Below are 17,050 nucleotides of genomic sequence, written 5' to 3' on the forward strand. Positions count from 1 at the left end.
TTTTCCTAGATTCCACATATATGCATTAATACACGATATTTGTTTTTCTCTTTCTGACTTACTTCACTCTGTATGACAGTCTCTAGGTCCATCCATGTTGCTGCAAATGGCACAATTCCTTCTTATGGCTAGTCCATTGTATATATGTACCACATCTTCTCCATCCATTTCTCTGTCGATGGGCGTTTAGGTTGCTTCCATGACCTGGCTATTGTAAATAGTGCTGCAATGAACATTGGGGTGCGTGTGTCTTTTTGAATCATGGTTTTCTCAGGGTATATGCCCAAGGACTTTTTTTTTTTAATAAACAAAACCTAGTCACAGTGTCATTATCATTCGTCTCAAAATTGAGTGATTCTTTAATATCATTTAACATTCAGACCATGTTCAAATTCCCTAATTGGATACTGTTTCCAATGTACACATATACATATTAGATATACATATATATAAAGTAAAAAAATATTGACAAAAAGAAAGTCCATATCTTACATTTGATTGAGGGTTTTGAGTAGGTCCCAGTTCATGCCTGTTGTCTAGTATAGTTATTGATAGAACTTCCTTTTACTCTCAAAAGTGTCCCAGTTTGTAAGATACAGTATATGATTCACAAGGCTCTTTTGCTTTATTATAGTTTCCCCTCTCTTTTTGATGAATTTATTTGTTAAAGAGACTGTATGATTTGCTTTGTAAAATTTCTCACATTCTGGATTTGGCTGTGCACACTTGCTTAACTTGTTCCTCTGTCACCAATATCTTCCGTACACTGGTAGTTAGAGTTAAATATGTATGTATGCGTGAATGTATATATTAGCAAAATGCTTCATAAGTGGTGATGAAATAATCTTAGTTCTTCATACCCATCAAGAGGGACATAATATCTGCTTTGTTCCATTTATAGTGATGTTATGAGTGTTCAGTTGAGGAGTTGTTAGCTTGATCCACCCATCGTAAAGTTTACCAGAAAACTTCTACCTAATGGTTTAGCACATCGATCGATGATTATTACCTGTTTCCATTAGTTTGCAAATTGATAATTTTCTTATTTTTTAAAGTATAAATTTGTTATGTACATTTAATTTCTTTTGCTACTTTTTCTATTCTTGCATAAGTTTAAATGGCTGATATAATTTTTAGTTTAAATTTTGTTTTTTAAAATATTTACTTATTTATTATTTTTGGCTGCATTGGGTCTTCGTTGCTGCGTGCAGGCTTTCTCTAGTTGAGGTGAGCAGGGGCCACTCTTCATTGCAGTACGTGGGCTTCTTATTGCAGTGGCTTCTCTTGTTGCGGAGCACGGGCTCTAGGCACGCGGGCTTCAGTAGTTGTGACACTCAGGCTCAGTAGTTGTGGCGCACAGGCTTAGTTGCTCCACGGCATGTGGGATCTTCCTGGACCAGGGATCAAACCTGTGTCCCCTGCATTGGCAGGCAGATTCTTAACCACTGTGCCACCAGGGAAGTCCCTTTTTTTTTTTTTTTTTTTAACAGTTAGAAGTCCAAAGAGGTTGAGAGTGTTTTTAAAAATCTGTTGTATAGGTAAATATTTTGATTACAATTTCTCTGATTTGTTGTTTAACCATTAGCCAAATTCTGAGCCATGTTAAAATTAGGCTGCAATGTAAAAATTCTAACAATATTTGAAAGGCCCCTATAAAAATAAAGGTGCCTTTTCAGAAGCCACTTCATATAGGAAATCACCTTGAAGTCATTTTGTTATGTGTGAGTTTTTTCAATTTCTATATAATTCACACACCATAAAATTCACCCTTTTAAAGTATACAGTACAGTGCATTAGTATATTCACAAAGTTGTACAACATTTTCATTGCTTCTAAAAGGAAACCTCAAAGCCATTAGGCAATCACTTCCCATTCTCCTCCCCACCTAAATGGCAACTACTAATCAACATTCTGTCTCTATAGATTTGTCTTTTCTGGGCTTTTCATTTTAATAGAATCATACAATATTTAATCTGTCTGGCCTCTTTCACTTAGCATAATTTTTTTTTATTTTTTTAAATTTTATTGGAGTATAGTTGATTTCCAATGTTGTGTTACTTTCAGGTGTACAGCATAGTGATTCAGTTATACGTATACATATATTCATTCTTTCTCAGGTTCTTTTCCCATATAGGTTATTATAGGTTATTCATTCTTTTTCAGATTCTTTTCCCATACTGAGTAGGGTTTTCTGTGCTATACAGTAGATCCTTGTTGGTTATCCATTTTGTATATAGTAGTGTGTATATGTTCATCCCAAGCTCCTAATTTATCCCTCCCCCCAGCCACGTTTCCCCTTTGGTCTCCAAAAGTTTGTTTTCAAAATCTGGGAGTTTGTTTCTGTTTTGTAAATCATTTTTTAAATATTCCACATATGAGTGATATCATACGATATTTATCTGACTTACTTCACTTAGCATGATAATCTCTAGGTCCACCCATGTTGCTGCAAATGGCATTATTTTGTTCTGTTTTATGGCTGAGTAATATTCCATTGTATATATGTACCACATCTTTATCCATTCCTCTGTCGATGGACATTTAGGTTGCTTCCGTGTCTTGGCTATTGTAAATTGTGCTGCAGTGAACACTGGGGTGCATGTATCTTTTCAAATTATGGTTTCCTCTGGATACATGCCAAGGAGTGGGATTGCTGGCTCATACGGTAGTTCTATTTTTAGTTTTTTAAGGAACTTCCATACTGTTCTCCATAGTGGCTATACCAATTTACATTCCCACCAACTGTATGAGGGTTCCCTTTTCTCCCCACCCTCTCCAGCATTTATTGTTTGTAGATTTTTTGATGATGGCCATTCTGACCTGTGTAGTTTTGATTTGCATTTCTCTGATAATTAGTGACGTTGAGCATCTTTTCATGTGCTTTTTGGCCATCTGTATATCTTCTGTGGAGAAATGCCTATTTAGATCTTCTGCCCATTTTTTGATTGCATTGTTTTTTTGACATAGAGCTTCATGAGTTGTTTGTATATTTTGAAGGTTAATTCCTTGTCGTCGCTTTGTTTGCAAATATCAGTATTTTCTCCCATTCTGTGGGTTGTCTTTTTGTTTCGTTTATGGCTTCCTTTACTGTGCAGAAGATTTTAAGTTTAATTAGGTCCCATTTGTTTATTTTTGTTTTTATTTTCATTACTCTAGGAGGTGAATCAAAAAAAGATGTTGCTGCTATTTATGTCAAAGAGTGTTCTGCCTCTGTTTTCCTCTAACAGTTTTATAGTGTCCAGCCTTACATTTAGGTCTTTGATCCATTTTGAGTTTATTTCTGTGTATGGTGTTAGAGAATGTTCTAATTTCCTTCTTTTACATGTAGCTTTCCAGTTTTCCCAGCACGACTTATTGAAGAGACTGTCTTTTCTCCATTGTATATTCTTGCCTCCTTTGTCATAGATTAATTGGCCATAGGTGCATGGGTTTATTTCTATTCCATGGATCTATATTTCTGTTTTTGTGCCAGTACCAAACTGTTTTGACAACTGTAGCTTTGTAATATAGTCTGAAGTCAGGGAGTCTGATTCCTCTAGCTTCATTTTTCTTTCTCAGGATTGCTTTGGCTATTCGGGGTCTTTTGTGTTTCCATACAAATTTTTAAAAAAATTTTTGTTCTAGTTCTGTGAAAAATGCCATTGGTAATTTGATAGAGATTTCATTGAATCTGTTTATTGCCTTGGGTAGTATAGTCATTTTCGCAATATTGATTCTTCCAATCCAAGAACATGGTATATCTCTCCATCTGTTTGTATCATCTTCGATTTCTTTCATCAGCATCTTATAGTTTTCAGAGTACAGGTCTTTTGCCTCCTTAGGTAAATTTATTCCTACATATTTTATTCCTAGGTTTTTATAATGTTTTAAAGTTTTGTCCATGTCATAACATTAATCAGTACTTTATTCCTTTTTATGGCTGAATAATATTCCATTGCATATATGTGTACCACATTTTCTTTGTTCATCAGTTCATGGACATTTTACTTATTATGAATAATGCTGCTATGAATATCTCTGTACAGGTTTCTGTATAGATATATATTTTCAGTTCTCTTGGGTGTATACCTAGCAGTGACAATTTTGGTCATATGGTAACTACATTTAACTTTTTGAGGAACTGCCAAACTGTTTTCCAAAACAGCTGCACCACTCTTCATGCCTACCAACAATATATGGAGGTTCTGATGTTTCCACATTTTCACCAAAACTACTTATTGGCTGCCTTTATTTATTTATTTTATTTATTATACCCCTTCCAGTGGGTATAATGTGTATCTCATGGTTTTGATTTGCATTTCCCTAATGAGTAATGATGTTAGTCATTATTTCATTTGCTATTGGCTATTCATATATCTTCGTTGAAGAAATCCTTTCTTAAATCTTTGCTCCTTTTTAAATTAATTGTTTTCTGAGTTATAAGAGTTCTTTATATATTCTGGATACTAGAACTCATCAGATACATGGTTTGCAGATATTTTCTCATTCTGTAGGTTGTCTCTTCATTGGATGATATCCTTGAAGCACAAAAGTTTTAAATTTTGATGAAGTCAGTTTTTTTAAATTAACTGCTTGTACTTTCAGTGTCATATTTAAGAAATCATTGCCTAATCCAGGGTATTCAAGATTTACCCGTGTTTTCTTCCCAGAGTATTATAGTTTTAGCTCTTCCATTTAGGTCTTTGATCACTGTTATGATGTGAGATAAGAGTTCAACTTCATTTTTTTGCATGTGGCTATCCAGTTGTCTCAGCACCATTTGTTGAAGAGACTGTTTTTTCCATATTGAATGGTCTTCTCATTCTTGTTGAAAATTGACAAAGATGTATGTGTCATTTCAGGATTCTTCTATTCCATTAATTTACATATCTATCCTTATGCCAATACTACATGTTGTTGATTGCTGTAGTTGCTATAGTAAGTTTTGAAGTTGGGATGTATAAATCTTCCAACTGTTTTTCTTTTACAGGATCTTTACAGTATCCTACAGGATACTCTGGGTCCTTTTCATGTCCCTATGAATTTTAGGATGAACTTAATAACCCATCTGAGATTTTGACAGAGGTTCTGTTGAATCAGCAAATTAATTGGGAAGTGTTGACATCTTAACAATATTAAGTCTTCCTATTTATTAGCACAGGATGTCTTTACATTTATTTAGGTTTTTAATTTCTTTCAATGATGTTTTATAGTTTTCAGTGTACAAGTCCTACACGTCTTTTGTCAAATTTCCAAATATTTTATTCTTTTTGATGCTGTTTTAAGTAGAATTGTTTTGATTTTTTTTTTGGATTGTTCATTGCCAGGATACACTTACACAGTTGGGTTTTATATATTACTCTTATATCCTACAAGCTTATTTAACTAGTTTATTAGTGCCAAATTTTTTTGGTGGATTCCTTAGGATTTATACATACAAAATCATGTCATCTACAAATAGAGATAGTTTAATTTCTTCATTTCCAATCTAGGTGTCTACTTTTTTCTTTTTTTTTTTTTTTTGATGCTTGCACGTAATTTCCCTGGCTACAACCTACAGTAGATATTGAACAGAATTAGCAACAGCAAGCAGCTATTGCTTGTCTCTGATTTCTTTCAGCTTTTCACCATTAGGTATGATGCTAAATGTAGGGTTTTTGTAAATGTTCTTTGTCAGGTTGAGGAAGATTTTTTTTTCTATTCTTAGGTTGAGTATTTTTATCATGAAAGGGTGTTGTACTTTTCTCAAATGCTTTTTCTGCATTTCACTTTGTTAATGTATTTCAAATTGATTGATTTTTATACATTGGACCAACATTGCATTTCTGGGATAGATATTACTTGGCCATAATGTATACTTTTTGTATATGTTGCTGGATTCCAGTTGCTAGTATCTTATTGAGGATTTTTTCATCTATATTGATAAGGGATATTGGTCTATAGTTTTCTTGTGATGTCTTTGTTTTTGGTTTCAGGGTAATACTGGATTCATAGAATACATTGAAAAGGGGTCCCTCTTATATTATTTGGAAGAATTTGTAAAGGATTGGGGCTAATTTTTTAAATGTTCAGTGGAATTCACCAGCAAAATCATGTACTCCTGGGCTTATTCTCATGGGAAGTTTTTTGATTACTAATTCAGTCTTTTTGTTATATAGGTCTATTCAGATTTTCTGTTTCTTCTTGAGTCAGTTTCAGTAGTTTGTGCTTTCTGGGAATTTGTCCATTTCATCTAAGTTATCTAACCTGTTGATAGATCATTTTTATAGTATTCCCTTATAATGCTTTTTATAAGGTCATTGGTAGTATCCTCTGTTTCATTTCTAATATTTTAGTAATTTGGGTCTTCTCTCTTTTTCTTGGTCAGTCTAGCTAGTTTTGTCTACCAAGACCTCAGGCAGCTGCAATGTTCAACAATTGCCTCTGACTATTTTCAACAAATACCTCCAGTGGGGAAAAGGCTATATACAATAGGTGAACTCCAAGTCAGATCAAATGAAGAAAGCCTTGCCAGTGGTGTCTTCTAGAGAACTACCAAATAGGTAAAATAATGACATTTCTCTAGGAATGGGGCTTTGGAGGATATCCAGCCTAATTCTGCCCTCTCCAGTGGTTGCCAGCCTGCCGATTTTCACCATAAATGTGGGCTGTTGGTTTTCAAGGGTGTCGTGGAGTTCTGGGGACAGTGGAAGTAGGGCAAGTTAAAACACTGTAAAGCTTAGCTTCTTACCAAAATTTCATTGCCTTTCTTGAAGAAATGCTTCCAGGACTGCTGCAAGTCTTTTGTTAATTTCCATATTTCTGAAGAGTTGATTCTGACCATATTTACCAGATTTCCTTTTGCTTTTGTGGAGGAGGGTATTTTCAGAGATCCTTATTCTGCCGTTTTTGCTGACATCTGTAAAATTGTAACTTCTAATTATAACATTCCTTCTGCATTTATTAGACAGAATTCTTTAAAGAACTTTTCATTATCAACTGTTTGGTTACCATTAAATATAATTTGTAAACAAATGACAGAATAATGCATGGTAAGTATTTTTAGTTGTGAAATTTCAAAATAGTGATTTGGTGCCTTTGTAACCATCCAAAAATGATCAGTTAGTTTGTTCTTTCTTTTTGGTATCATTATTAACTCATTTGAAAAAAAAAAACCCTCATGGATTTTAACCTACATTCATTTCAATGAGAAGTGATATTTAGAGATCACAGTATGTGTCCAGATGTGCCCATTGCTACAAAGATATTGTTACTTTAAGCATTTTCAGTGGACTGATATAGGAAGTAATTTTTTTTGAAAGAGAAAATCTGAACTTTTTAATTCATATCGTGATTTCGTACTATTTCTTGTTCATAGGATTTTACAGGGTATTTACTTATCTTTAGACTTATTTCATCTTACACTGAAATTCTTACTTTTGACATTAACAATGATTTCTTCATGTCACAACATACATAAGTAATTTCAAAATACTATCATTACTACAAATAAGACTACTGCTGTCCAATGAGGTCAGGAGAGCCATACATAAACAAACGATCCACTTCCTAACATGTATCCAAAGGAAATGAAATCATTATCTCAAAGGGATATCTGCATTCCAATTGCAACATTATTCACAGTAACCAAGGTGTGGAGACAACCTAAGTGTCCATCAATGGATAAATGGATAAAAATGTGGTTTGTGAACACACGCAGAGGAATATTATTCAGCTTTTAAATAGGGAAATCCTGCCATTTTCGACAACATGGATGAATCTGGAGGGGATTATACTAAGTGAAATAAGCCAGACAGAGAAAGACAGATACCTGATATTACTTATATGTGGAATCAAAACAAAAAAACAAAAGTCAAACTCACAGAAACAGAGTAGAAAAGTTGTGAGAGGCTGGGGGATGAGGGAAATAGGGAGAGGTTGGTAAAAGGATATATATAATCTTTCAGTTATAAAATGAGTAACGTCTGAGGATCTATGACTATAGTTGATAACACCTTACTATATAACTGAAATTTGCTAAAAGAGTTGAACTTAAATGTTCATTGCCAGAAAAAAAAATATGTGAGGTGATAGATGTGTTAATTAACTTGATGGGAAAATCCTTTCATAATATATGCTTGTATCAAATCATCACGTTGTATACTTTAAATATCTTACAGTTTTATTTGTCAATTATACCTCAATACAGCTGTGAAAAAATACCTACTGAATATAGTTTTCCTAGTGGGTTGTTTTATCCTGTTTTTAATGTTTGGTTTCTTTGCTTGTTTGTCTGTTGCCCTTAGGATATAACTGACTTGGGATGTGAAGTCACAATACTGTATTTTAGCTAAAAACTGGAAAGCACTCAAATGCCCATCAATGGTGGAATGATTAATTTGTGGCATATCCATATAATAGAAACTGTACTCAGTGAATAAATACATCAATATAAAGTATAACTACATGCAACAATGTGGATAGATATTCCAAACAATGTTGAAGAAAAGAAGACACAAATAAGCTTATACTAGATAACTGCATATACATGTGTATGTTATGTATGTATGTGTGTACATATATATACATATACACATACAGTTTTGCCTATTTTCATACTACAGTATAGAAATATATAGCATACTATATGTAGTATAAAAATAGTCAAAACTATACATATGTGTGTGTACTATACTATATGTTGTAAATGGGCAAAACTATATATATACACACACACATTTATATACACACATACACACTAAATTCAGTAGGTTTATAGTATATATAGTATAAAAATAGGCATATATATATACACACACATACATACACTATATTCAGTAGGAATATAGTATATTTTATATAGGATAAAAGTAGGCAGAGCTAATCTCTTCTGACAAGTTACTGTTAGAAGGACAATGCCTGGAAGGAAATATAAGATGGGATTTAGGGGTGCAAGTATATGTTTTGTTTCTTAGTTTGAGTGGCACTCACTTGTGTATGTTTCATTTGTGAGTGATTAGAAGCTATAAAATTATGTGTACTTTCTCTGTGTGTATTATACTACAATAAAATATTTGTTCAAGTTGTCTTTTAAAGCCAATCGAAATAGTTCTTTTCTAATGTGATTGTGGCACAGAAGTTAGACTTCTTTCAAAACTAATTTGCATTCATTTTGGAATGTAGACACCCAGAATATGAGATTTATAGCCTGGACAGTGCTCTCCATAGTCATGAACTTGGTTCTTTGATTTCTCAGGAGAACGTGTGCCTGTCAGGGGCTGGACCCAGAGACCTGTGGTGCCTCCTTTTCTTTTGGTTGTTCATGGAGCATGTACTACAATGGATGTAAGTTTGCCAGGAGCAAGATCCCAAGAAAATTTAAGCTGCTTGGGGATGACCCAAAAGAGGTTTGTTTACTTCCTGATGTATAATCTGTTTATTTTTCATGGAGAATTGATGAGCACAGATGAAGTGAACAATATAATATACTCAAACTCTCATTAACAGAGAATTTCATCTCAGAGATAGATCAGTAAAATTTTGGCTAAACGGTAGGCACACATAATAATATTTTATAAAATTAGCATAATAACAACCATGTGATACTAAAGCAATAAAGTTTGATCAACATAAACTATACTTATGGCCTTTTACACTTATTGTTTGTCTTCTATGTAAACTCCAGAGTTTCACACAGCTGTCATTTCCATATTAAAACTAAATATTACTACTTCAGTGTTAGAACTTTCATCTTTTGAACCTGAATTATAGAAATCATGTTCGTGACTGCCACATTCATAAAAGTCCATTTCTAGTCACAGTTTCAACCCATGAGATCTGATGCCTTAATGTTACTATAATAAATGCATTCAAGTAACTAAAACATATTTAGATTTTAATATAAAGGTGTAGTTGAAATAAATGAACATTGATTTCTCATTGACATCACTGGTTTTTGTCCTTCTCTAGAACATATATTTCTCAAAATATAACTTGTAGATCAGTATCACGTTTAACAACTTTTGTGTAGCATGGCATTCTAGAGTATGCTAATTGAATAATCAGAAAACCTCAGTATATTTAGCATTCATATATGATCAAATTTTTAGTAAATCTATACATGTTATAATTTTTTTCAAATTTTAAATGCAGTTGAAATATGCAATTATACTATTGATATAATTTTTATATGTCCCTTTGAAAAATTTGTTAGCTTTATTATTTGTGACTATAATAGTAAGTGGAAGTTTAATAAAGTGCAAAAGCTCTTCAAGTCATGATATAAATTTTTCATAGAATCGTAACATTTTAATAAGCTGTATTAATGTGCTAGATATCCTCTTTGCATAAGAAAACACAAATATTTGATAAACCTAATGAATAGCAATTTTGCCTACTGTCTTACACTTTTAATTTTCACACTGGAGAGCATTTTCTCCACTACTTCATAAATGTTTATCACTCTGTTTCATGTAAACAAATGCAGGGGATGGCTAGTGACATCCTCCCTCTGTTAGGTAGGAGGACTCCAGTCAGAAACCTCCTCACCTTCTAAAATGCAAGCAAGTATACCTCTGCCAGCTGCTTACATCTCCCAAGGTTTTTAGAGAAATATCAATGTGAAATGAGAACTTCTAAGTATGAATAGAACAACTGAGTACCATCCCCTACCATTTAAAAAAGCATATTCTTTGCTTGGGGGTAGGGGCGAATATACCTGAAGTATATACCTCTCAAGTAAACTTTACAAAGTTTTTCATATATACCACATTATAGTTCTTAGGGTTTTATTCATATTTGAATCACATAGTAATTTTTAGTTCTATGGAGTGATCATTTCAAATTTTGTAATGCTATTTTTTATAAACATTTAAAATATAAAGATTAGAAATAGATTAAAACAAATCCTTTCACTAGCTCATCTTCCTCGGCCACTAATTGGAGAAGAATAGAGAATGTGACCTTTTAAAGACCGTATGGCTTCATTCTCCTAATCCTACTACCAGCATAGACTTATATTAATAAAATGCCAAATACCTGCATGCAAAGTAGAAAATTGATTAATCTCATGTAAATACCAAAGAGCTAGACATTTAACAGCACATACAAAAATAGGTCTATGCTTTTCACTTAGAAATAGTCACGTTAAGATGATATTTAGTTATTGGGTTGGCCAATGTTATGGGAAAACCCCGAACAAACTTTTTGGCCAAGCCGATATTTAATGAGACGGTATATATTTGTGATTTGGATCTAAGATACAGGGGAAAGAAATCTAATTGATAGCCTCTCTCATATATGGATAGAATGGATTTAGAATTTAATATGTAGAATTATTCATTTTATACAGGAAGAGAAACTGGAGTCTCATTTACAAAACCTGTCCACTCTTATGGCACCAACATACAAGAAACTTGCACCTGATGCATATAATAATCAGGTAAGTTTAAACAGTTATTGACAATGATTAGAACACTTTACTTACTCATTATTGATGGCCTATCTTTACAAAAACATTTTTGAAGCAACGATTTTCCTTTATTTTTCTAACTTTTTCTCTTCCTAATTGTTGAAACCACTGCAGTGTTCTGTTTTTGATATATGAATATTTGATATATGAAAATTACACCATCCAAAAGAGTATATTTTTGGTCTTTTAATCTATAAAGATAATGAGCTTTTAAGGCTCACAAGCTATTTTACCTACTAATCTTGTTCTCATATGGGTAATTTTATCTCTGTAAGCAGACTTTAGTGATTAATTGCAATTATATGGCTCATACTGTAGGTTCTAACCACCTGTTAACTGTTTCCACAGCAAGTCTATACATGTAAAGCTATGGGTGTACTACTTTGTAAGTGTATATACATGTGTCGAGATATGTCAGATTTTGCTAGATTTTTCCTTTTTCTCTTTCCTTTCCTATTTTCTAAGTGTGTGCTGGGTTATACCTATATGGAAGGCCAGGTGATTTGTTCAGAAATGCTCGTGAAGGAGGCAAGACCGTGAAGTCTACACTGTTTCAATAACATCAACAGCAAAAGCACTAAATGAAAGCCTGTTATGAACCAGATGCTGTGTTTAGTCACTGTGGACATTAAGATGAGCAGTGCAGATTCTCTGTCCTTACAAAACTCCTTCCTTAGAGGAGACAGAGATATGTAAAATGCCAGCTATAGAAAAACATGATAACAGCTGGGATAGAAGTATGCACATTTCTGAAGGAACAAAAAGGTTCTCCCTGAAAGTAGAGATGTAAGGTCACAAATGGCCTTGGAGGCCATACAAAGATCTTTGAACTTTATCTTATAGGTAAGAGGCCTACCACTGGGGTGTTCTAAGTGTATATTGGGGATGGTGAGGGTGAAGTGATTTAACTTGAAAAGGTCACTCAAGCCAAATAAATGAAATACAGCTTAGATTATAGAAGATTAAATTAGAGAAGTAAGCTGTTGCAATCACTGGGCAAGAGACGTTAAGGTCCTAATTTAACGAAATATCAGTAGTGATAGAGAAAATGAAATAAGTATGTGAAATATTTGGTGGAACTTATAAACTTAGTGACCAATCAGATTTGAGAACGAGCAAAAGAGAGAATTTGAGGGTCCACCAAATTTCTGGCTTGGACAGATTGTTGTATTAGTATTAGGAATCAGTGAGGAAAAGTAAGTTTGGAGGAGATAAGGAGAAGATGACAAATTTCATTTTGGACATGCTAGGTTTGACATACTTCTAGGATAATTAAAAGAAAAATTGGGAGAAAAATCCAGGTTAGCACTGTGATTTGGGAATTATCAAAATGCAGGAAGTAGTTAGTAGTAAATACAATTTTTCAGAGTGAAGATTACAAAGAGGAGAAGGGGCTAATGATTTTAATATTTAACATTTTAGGGGTGAGTGGGGGAAGAGAAACCAGTGAAGGAAGGACTGGGGGTAGGAGCAATGGAATAGGAGAGGTTAAAGATTTAAGAGGAAGAGGAAGATTGATAGATGGAGGAAAGCTTGAGGTGATGAGAAGGTATTCAGAACAGAGTACACAGCAGTATGGGTACGGGAAAGCGTGAAGTATGACACATTTTGCAAACATTGTCATTTACTTAATAATGTTAAAGACTCTATAAGGGGACTAGATTAGTCTACATAGCAGAGACAGACAGGGCACCAATTCTAGCCAACAATTTAGCTATTCTTGTTTCCATTGTGGACTTTAACATTTTCCCCAAACCTCAATTCTTTTTTTTTTTTTTAAGTGGGAGCAAAGGACGCAACTTTAATAATGACTGTCTCTTTATAAGTTGTTTTATGTCACAACCTAGATATTTAGAGCTATATGTTAATGTCTATGAAAATTATTTTAAATGCTATTAATAACAGTGGATTTAATATTGTTATTTTTACAACCTTACCTATTTTAATCAGTGTCACAGAAAAGTATAAGGAATGGTTTGCTACTGTTGTAAAATAATTCTGGTGAGCAAAATAATAAATCAAGCTATAAAAAGAAAATAAATTGAGTCTCTGTTGCTAGATTTCAAGTTTGGCCATTTTCTGTTGAGTGAATTTTTTATAGGGGCTATTAATCAAATGGCTTTAACTGGGGAAAGGGACAGAACAACAAGCATTGATGTTCTTACTCCTTTGATTCCTATTATAGACTGTCTCATACAAACTTGATTAAGCATTTATATTCTACACTATTACTTTTTGTTTGGAGTATTTTATGCATTTCCTGAACCTGGAATATCTAAAATATGAAGGTACCCCAAGTTTTTAAGTTATAACAAGATGATTAGGTATAATTCCTTAGATGTGTTTTAATATTTGTATATGAGTAAATGTGTAGATAGATACACTAAACAATTGGCATGAAGTTTCAGTTAAGCAAGATGAATAAGGTCGACAGATCTGCTGTACAAATCGTACCTGTAGTCAACGATAATGTACATTTAAAAATTTGTTAAAAGTGTAGCTCTCATGTTAAGTGTTCTTACCACAATAAAATAAAATTTAAATACATACATACATTCATACATTAAAAAATAAATGTAATGTCTATATAAACTAAATCAACTAATGGCTAAGAACGAATAAGGTGTTTTTTATATTGCATGGTAGGTACTACTGGAAAGTTTATCCATATGTCTTAACATGGTTTAGAGACCCCAGAAAACAGCCATGTGATCTTTTCCTACAGTATACATAACACATCAAGGTTATAGGTGCTGTGGAAGTCTACTATTTGGTATTTGCCTCCTTCCCCCAACTGAATATAGTACCTTTATTTCTCATATATGAATGTTCTTCTTTGCTTTGTTCCTTGATTTCATAAAGTCTTATTGGTGAAGTTAAGCTTCATTGGGTCTTCACAGCATTTCTTCTGTTAGCTCCATGGAATTAGAATATAGGTTTTCTTAACTTAAATATCCTTTATTGTCTATCCAGTAGAGTTATATTTCTCTATCTTTTCTATGGTTATCTTACCATTAAACTTTAGGACTGAATTAGCAGGCTCAAATCTCAAAATCATGTGCTTTCGTCATGTGTGGAGATGACATTTTAAACCAAGAAAACTTCCTTTGACAATGGAAATATTTTCTGTCGTCTACACTGTTCAGAATGGTAGTTACTAGCTGCATGTGGTTACTGAACACTTGATATGCGGTTAGTGCAATTGAGTTAATGAACTTTTCATTTTAATTAATTTAAATTTAAATTGCTACATGTGGCTAGTAGCTGCCATATTGAACAGCACAGATTTACACCATCAGAAAGCCATGCACTTAGAACTGTCTTCCAGACATAGAGATAAATTTCCAGTAATCCAGTCACAGACCCCTGCATGGTATTTCTTATGAGATGGCATGAGTCTAAGGACCAGCTAGATTTTGTATACATTTTTATTCAAGGAACAGAATAAAGCCAACTAGATCACATCATCGCACAATATTATTACACTAATATATGTGTAATTAGAGTCCCAAAAGGAGGACAGAAAAATATTTTTAAGTATAATGGCCAATTGTTTTTCAAATTTGTTCAAAACTATAAACCCATTCATCCCAGAAGCTCAGCAAGCACCAAATGGTGGGGGTGGGGGGAGATATTAAGAAACTATATAAAATCACATTAAAATCAACTTGCTTACAGTGATTAAGAGAAAATGTGAAAAGTAGATGGGCGAAAAAAGACATAGGGAAAAATGGATGACACACACACAAGACTTAAAGTCTGAGAAGGATGCAAGAAAAAAGAGGAAAAACATCCTTAAAGTACAGAAAGAAAAAAAAAAGACTATCAATCTACAAATCTATAACCAGTAAAAACAACTCTCAAAAGTGAAGACAAAAATAAAGATTTTTTTTTTTCAGGCATACAAAAGCTGAAATAATTTACCACCACCGGCAGACTAAAACTTCAAAAAAGTTAAAGGAAGCCCTCTGATAGAAAGAAAAATGATACGATAGAAATCTAGATTGGCAAAAAGGAATGAAAACATCATAAATAGTAGATATGCGAGTAAAAAGACTTCTTCCCCTTATTTAAAAAATGTCTTTACAAGATAGTTTATTTTAAAATATATTAAAAATGTAATTTAAGATTTATAACATATAAAAATAGCACAGAGGCTTAGGGATTGGAAGTATACTGTTGTAAGATTCTTATGTCATATATGGATGGAATGGTATATTACTTGAATATAGACTGTACACTACACTGTAAACCTTAAAGCAGGCAGCCACTAACAAAAAAATGTATAAGTAATCCCCCAGTAAAGAGATGAGAATGGAATTAATCCCAAAACATATTTTAAAATATGGAACTAAAAGAAAACTAAAACAAATACAAAACAAATAGCAAATGGTATATTTAATCCCAGCCATATCAAAAACCACATTAAATATAAATTTTTTAACACTCCCAATTAAAAGGCAGAGCTTGTGATATTGAATAATCACATTGATACAGAACAATTGTGATATTTAGAAAAGCAAGAACCAAGAAATACCGTGCTTGGGCTTCTCTGGTGGCACAGTGCTTGAGAGTCCGCCTGCCGATGCAGGGGACACGGGTTCGTGCCCCGGTCTGGGAAGATCCCAGATGCCGCAGAGCGTCTAGGCCCGTGAGCCATGGCCGCTGAGCCTGCGCGTCCGGAGCCTGTGCTCCACAACGGGAGAGGCCACAACAGTGAGAGGCCTGTGTACCGCCAAAAAAAAAAAAAAAAAAAAAAAAGAAATACCATGCTAATGTCAATCAAAAGAAAGCTGGAGTGATATTAATAGCAAAGTAGATTTCATAGCAAAGAATATTATAAAGAGGATCATTTTATAATGATAAAAAGGTCAGTTTAGCAAGAGAAGATGATGATCCTAACTATGCATCTAATAATAGCTTTAAATTTTATTAAACAAAAACTGATACAACTAAAAACAAACGAAGCTACAGATACAGTCCGTTTTCAATATATCTCTCTCAAACCATTAGAACAAGTAGACAGAAAATTAGTAAGGGGACAGAAGACTTGAACAACACTTTTAACGAAATTGATGTTATGTATAGAACTCCCCATGCAATGACAGAATTAACATTATTTTCAAATATACAAGGATGATTTACCAAGATAGTTTATATTCTGGGTCATGAAACAAGTATTGATAAATTTAAAAGCCAAAAAATATGTTCTCTGATCACAATGAAATTAAATTGAAAATCTGTACCAGAAGGATACCTACAAAATCCCTAAATATCTGGAAACTTAGTGACTTATTTCTAAATGACCTATGGGCCAAAGAATAAATCACAAGGGAGAAAGTATTTCAAACTGAAGGAAAATGAAGATGTGACATTGAAATTTGTGGGATGCAGCTGTGAAGCTTCTTAGAGAAAGATTTATCGCATTGAACATTTATATCAGAAATGTTATATAAAAGTCTCAAATCAATGATCTATGTTTATATCCTGTGAAGCTTGGAAAAAGAGCAACTTTAGCCATATAAAAGGCAGAAAGAAGGAAAAACTAAAGGTAAGAACAGAAATCAATGAAATAGAATACAGAAAATAGAATATATCAGTGAAACCAAAAGCTAGTACTTT

At 33.3% G+C, this 17,050-nt stretch overlaps 1 protein-coding gene across 4 annotated transcripts in view; it reads left to right on the forward strand.

Annotated features, from left to right (window-relative positions):
- TET2 (tet methylcytosine dioxygenase 2) overlaps window positions 1–17,050 on the forward strand; it is a 134,237-nt gene that overhangs the window by 104,728 nt on the left and 12,459 nt on the right. The window contains exons 7-9 of one of the 4 annotated variants that reach the window (XM_033427821.2): window positions 9,215–9,365; window positions 11,309–11,398; window positions 11,894–16,193. In XM_033427821.2, coding sequence (XP_033283712.1) covers window positions 9,215–9,365; window positions 11,309–11,398; window positions 11,894–11,968 — 316 coding nt within the window. In that variant the 3' untranslated portion in view covers window positions 11,969–16,193. Of the gene's footprint in view, window positions 1–6,346; window positions 6,522–9,214; window positions 9,366–11,308; window positions 11,399–11,893; window positions 16,194–17,050 lie in introns of those variants that run through there. The other 3 variants (XR_007477232.1, XM_033427822.2, XM_004269617.3) reach the window with 3 other exon arrangements.

This window comes from Orcinus orca, chromosome 4, assembly GCF_937001465.1.
Source record: "Orcinus orca chromosome 4, mOrcOrc1.1, whole genome shotgun sequence".
Lineage (NCBI taxonomy): Eukaryota > Metazoa > Chordata > Mammalia > Artiodactyla > Delphinidae > Orcinus > Orcinus orca.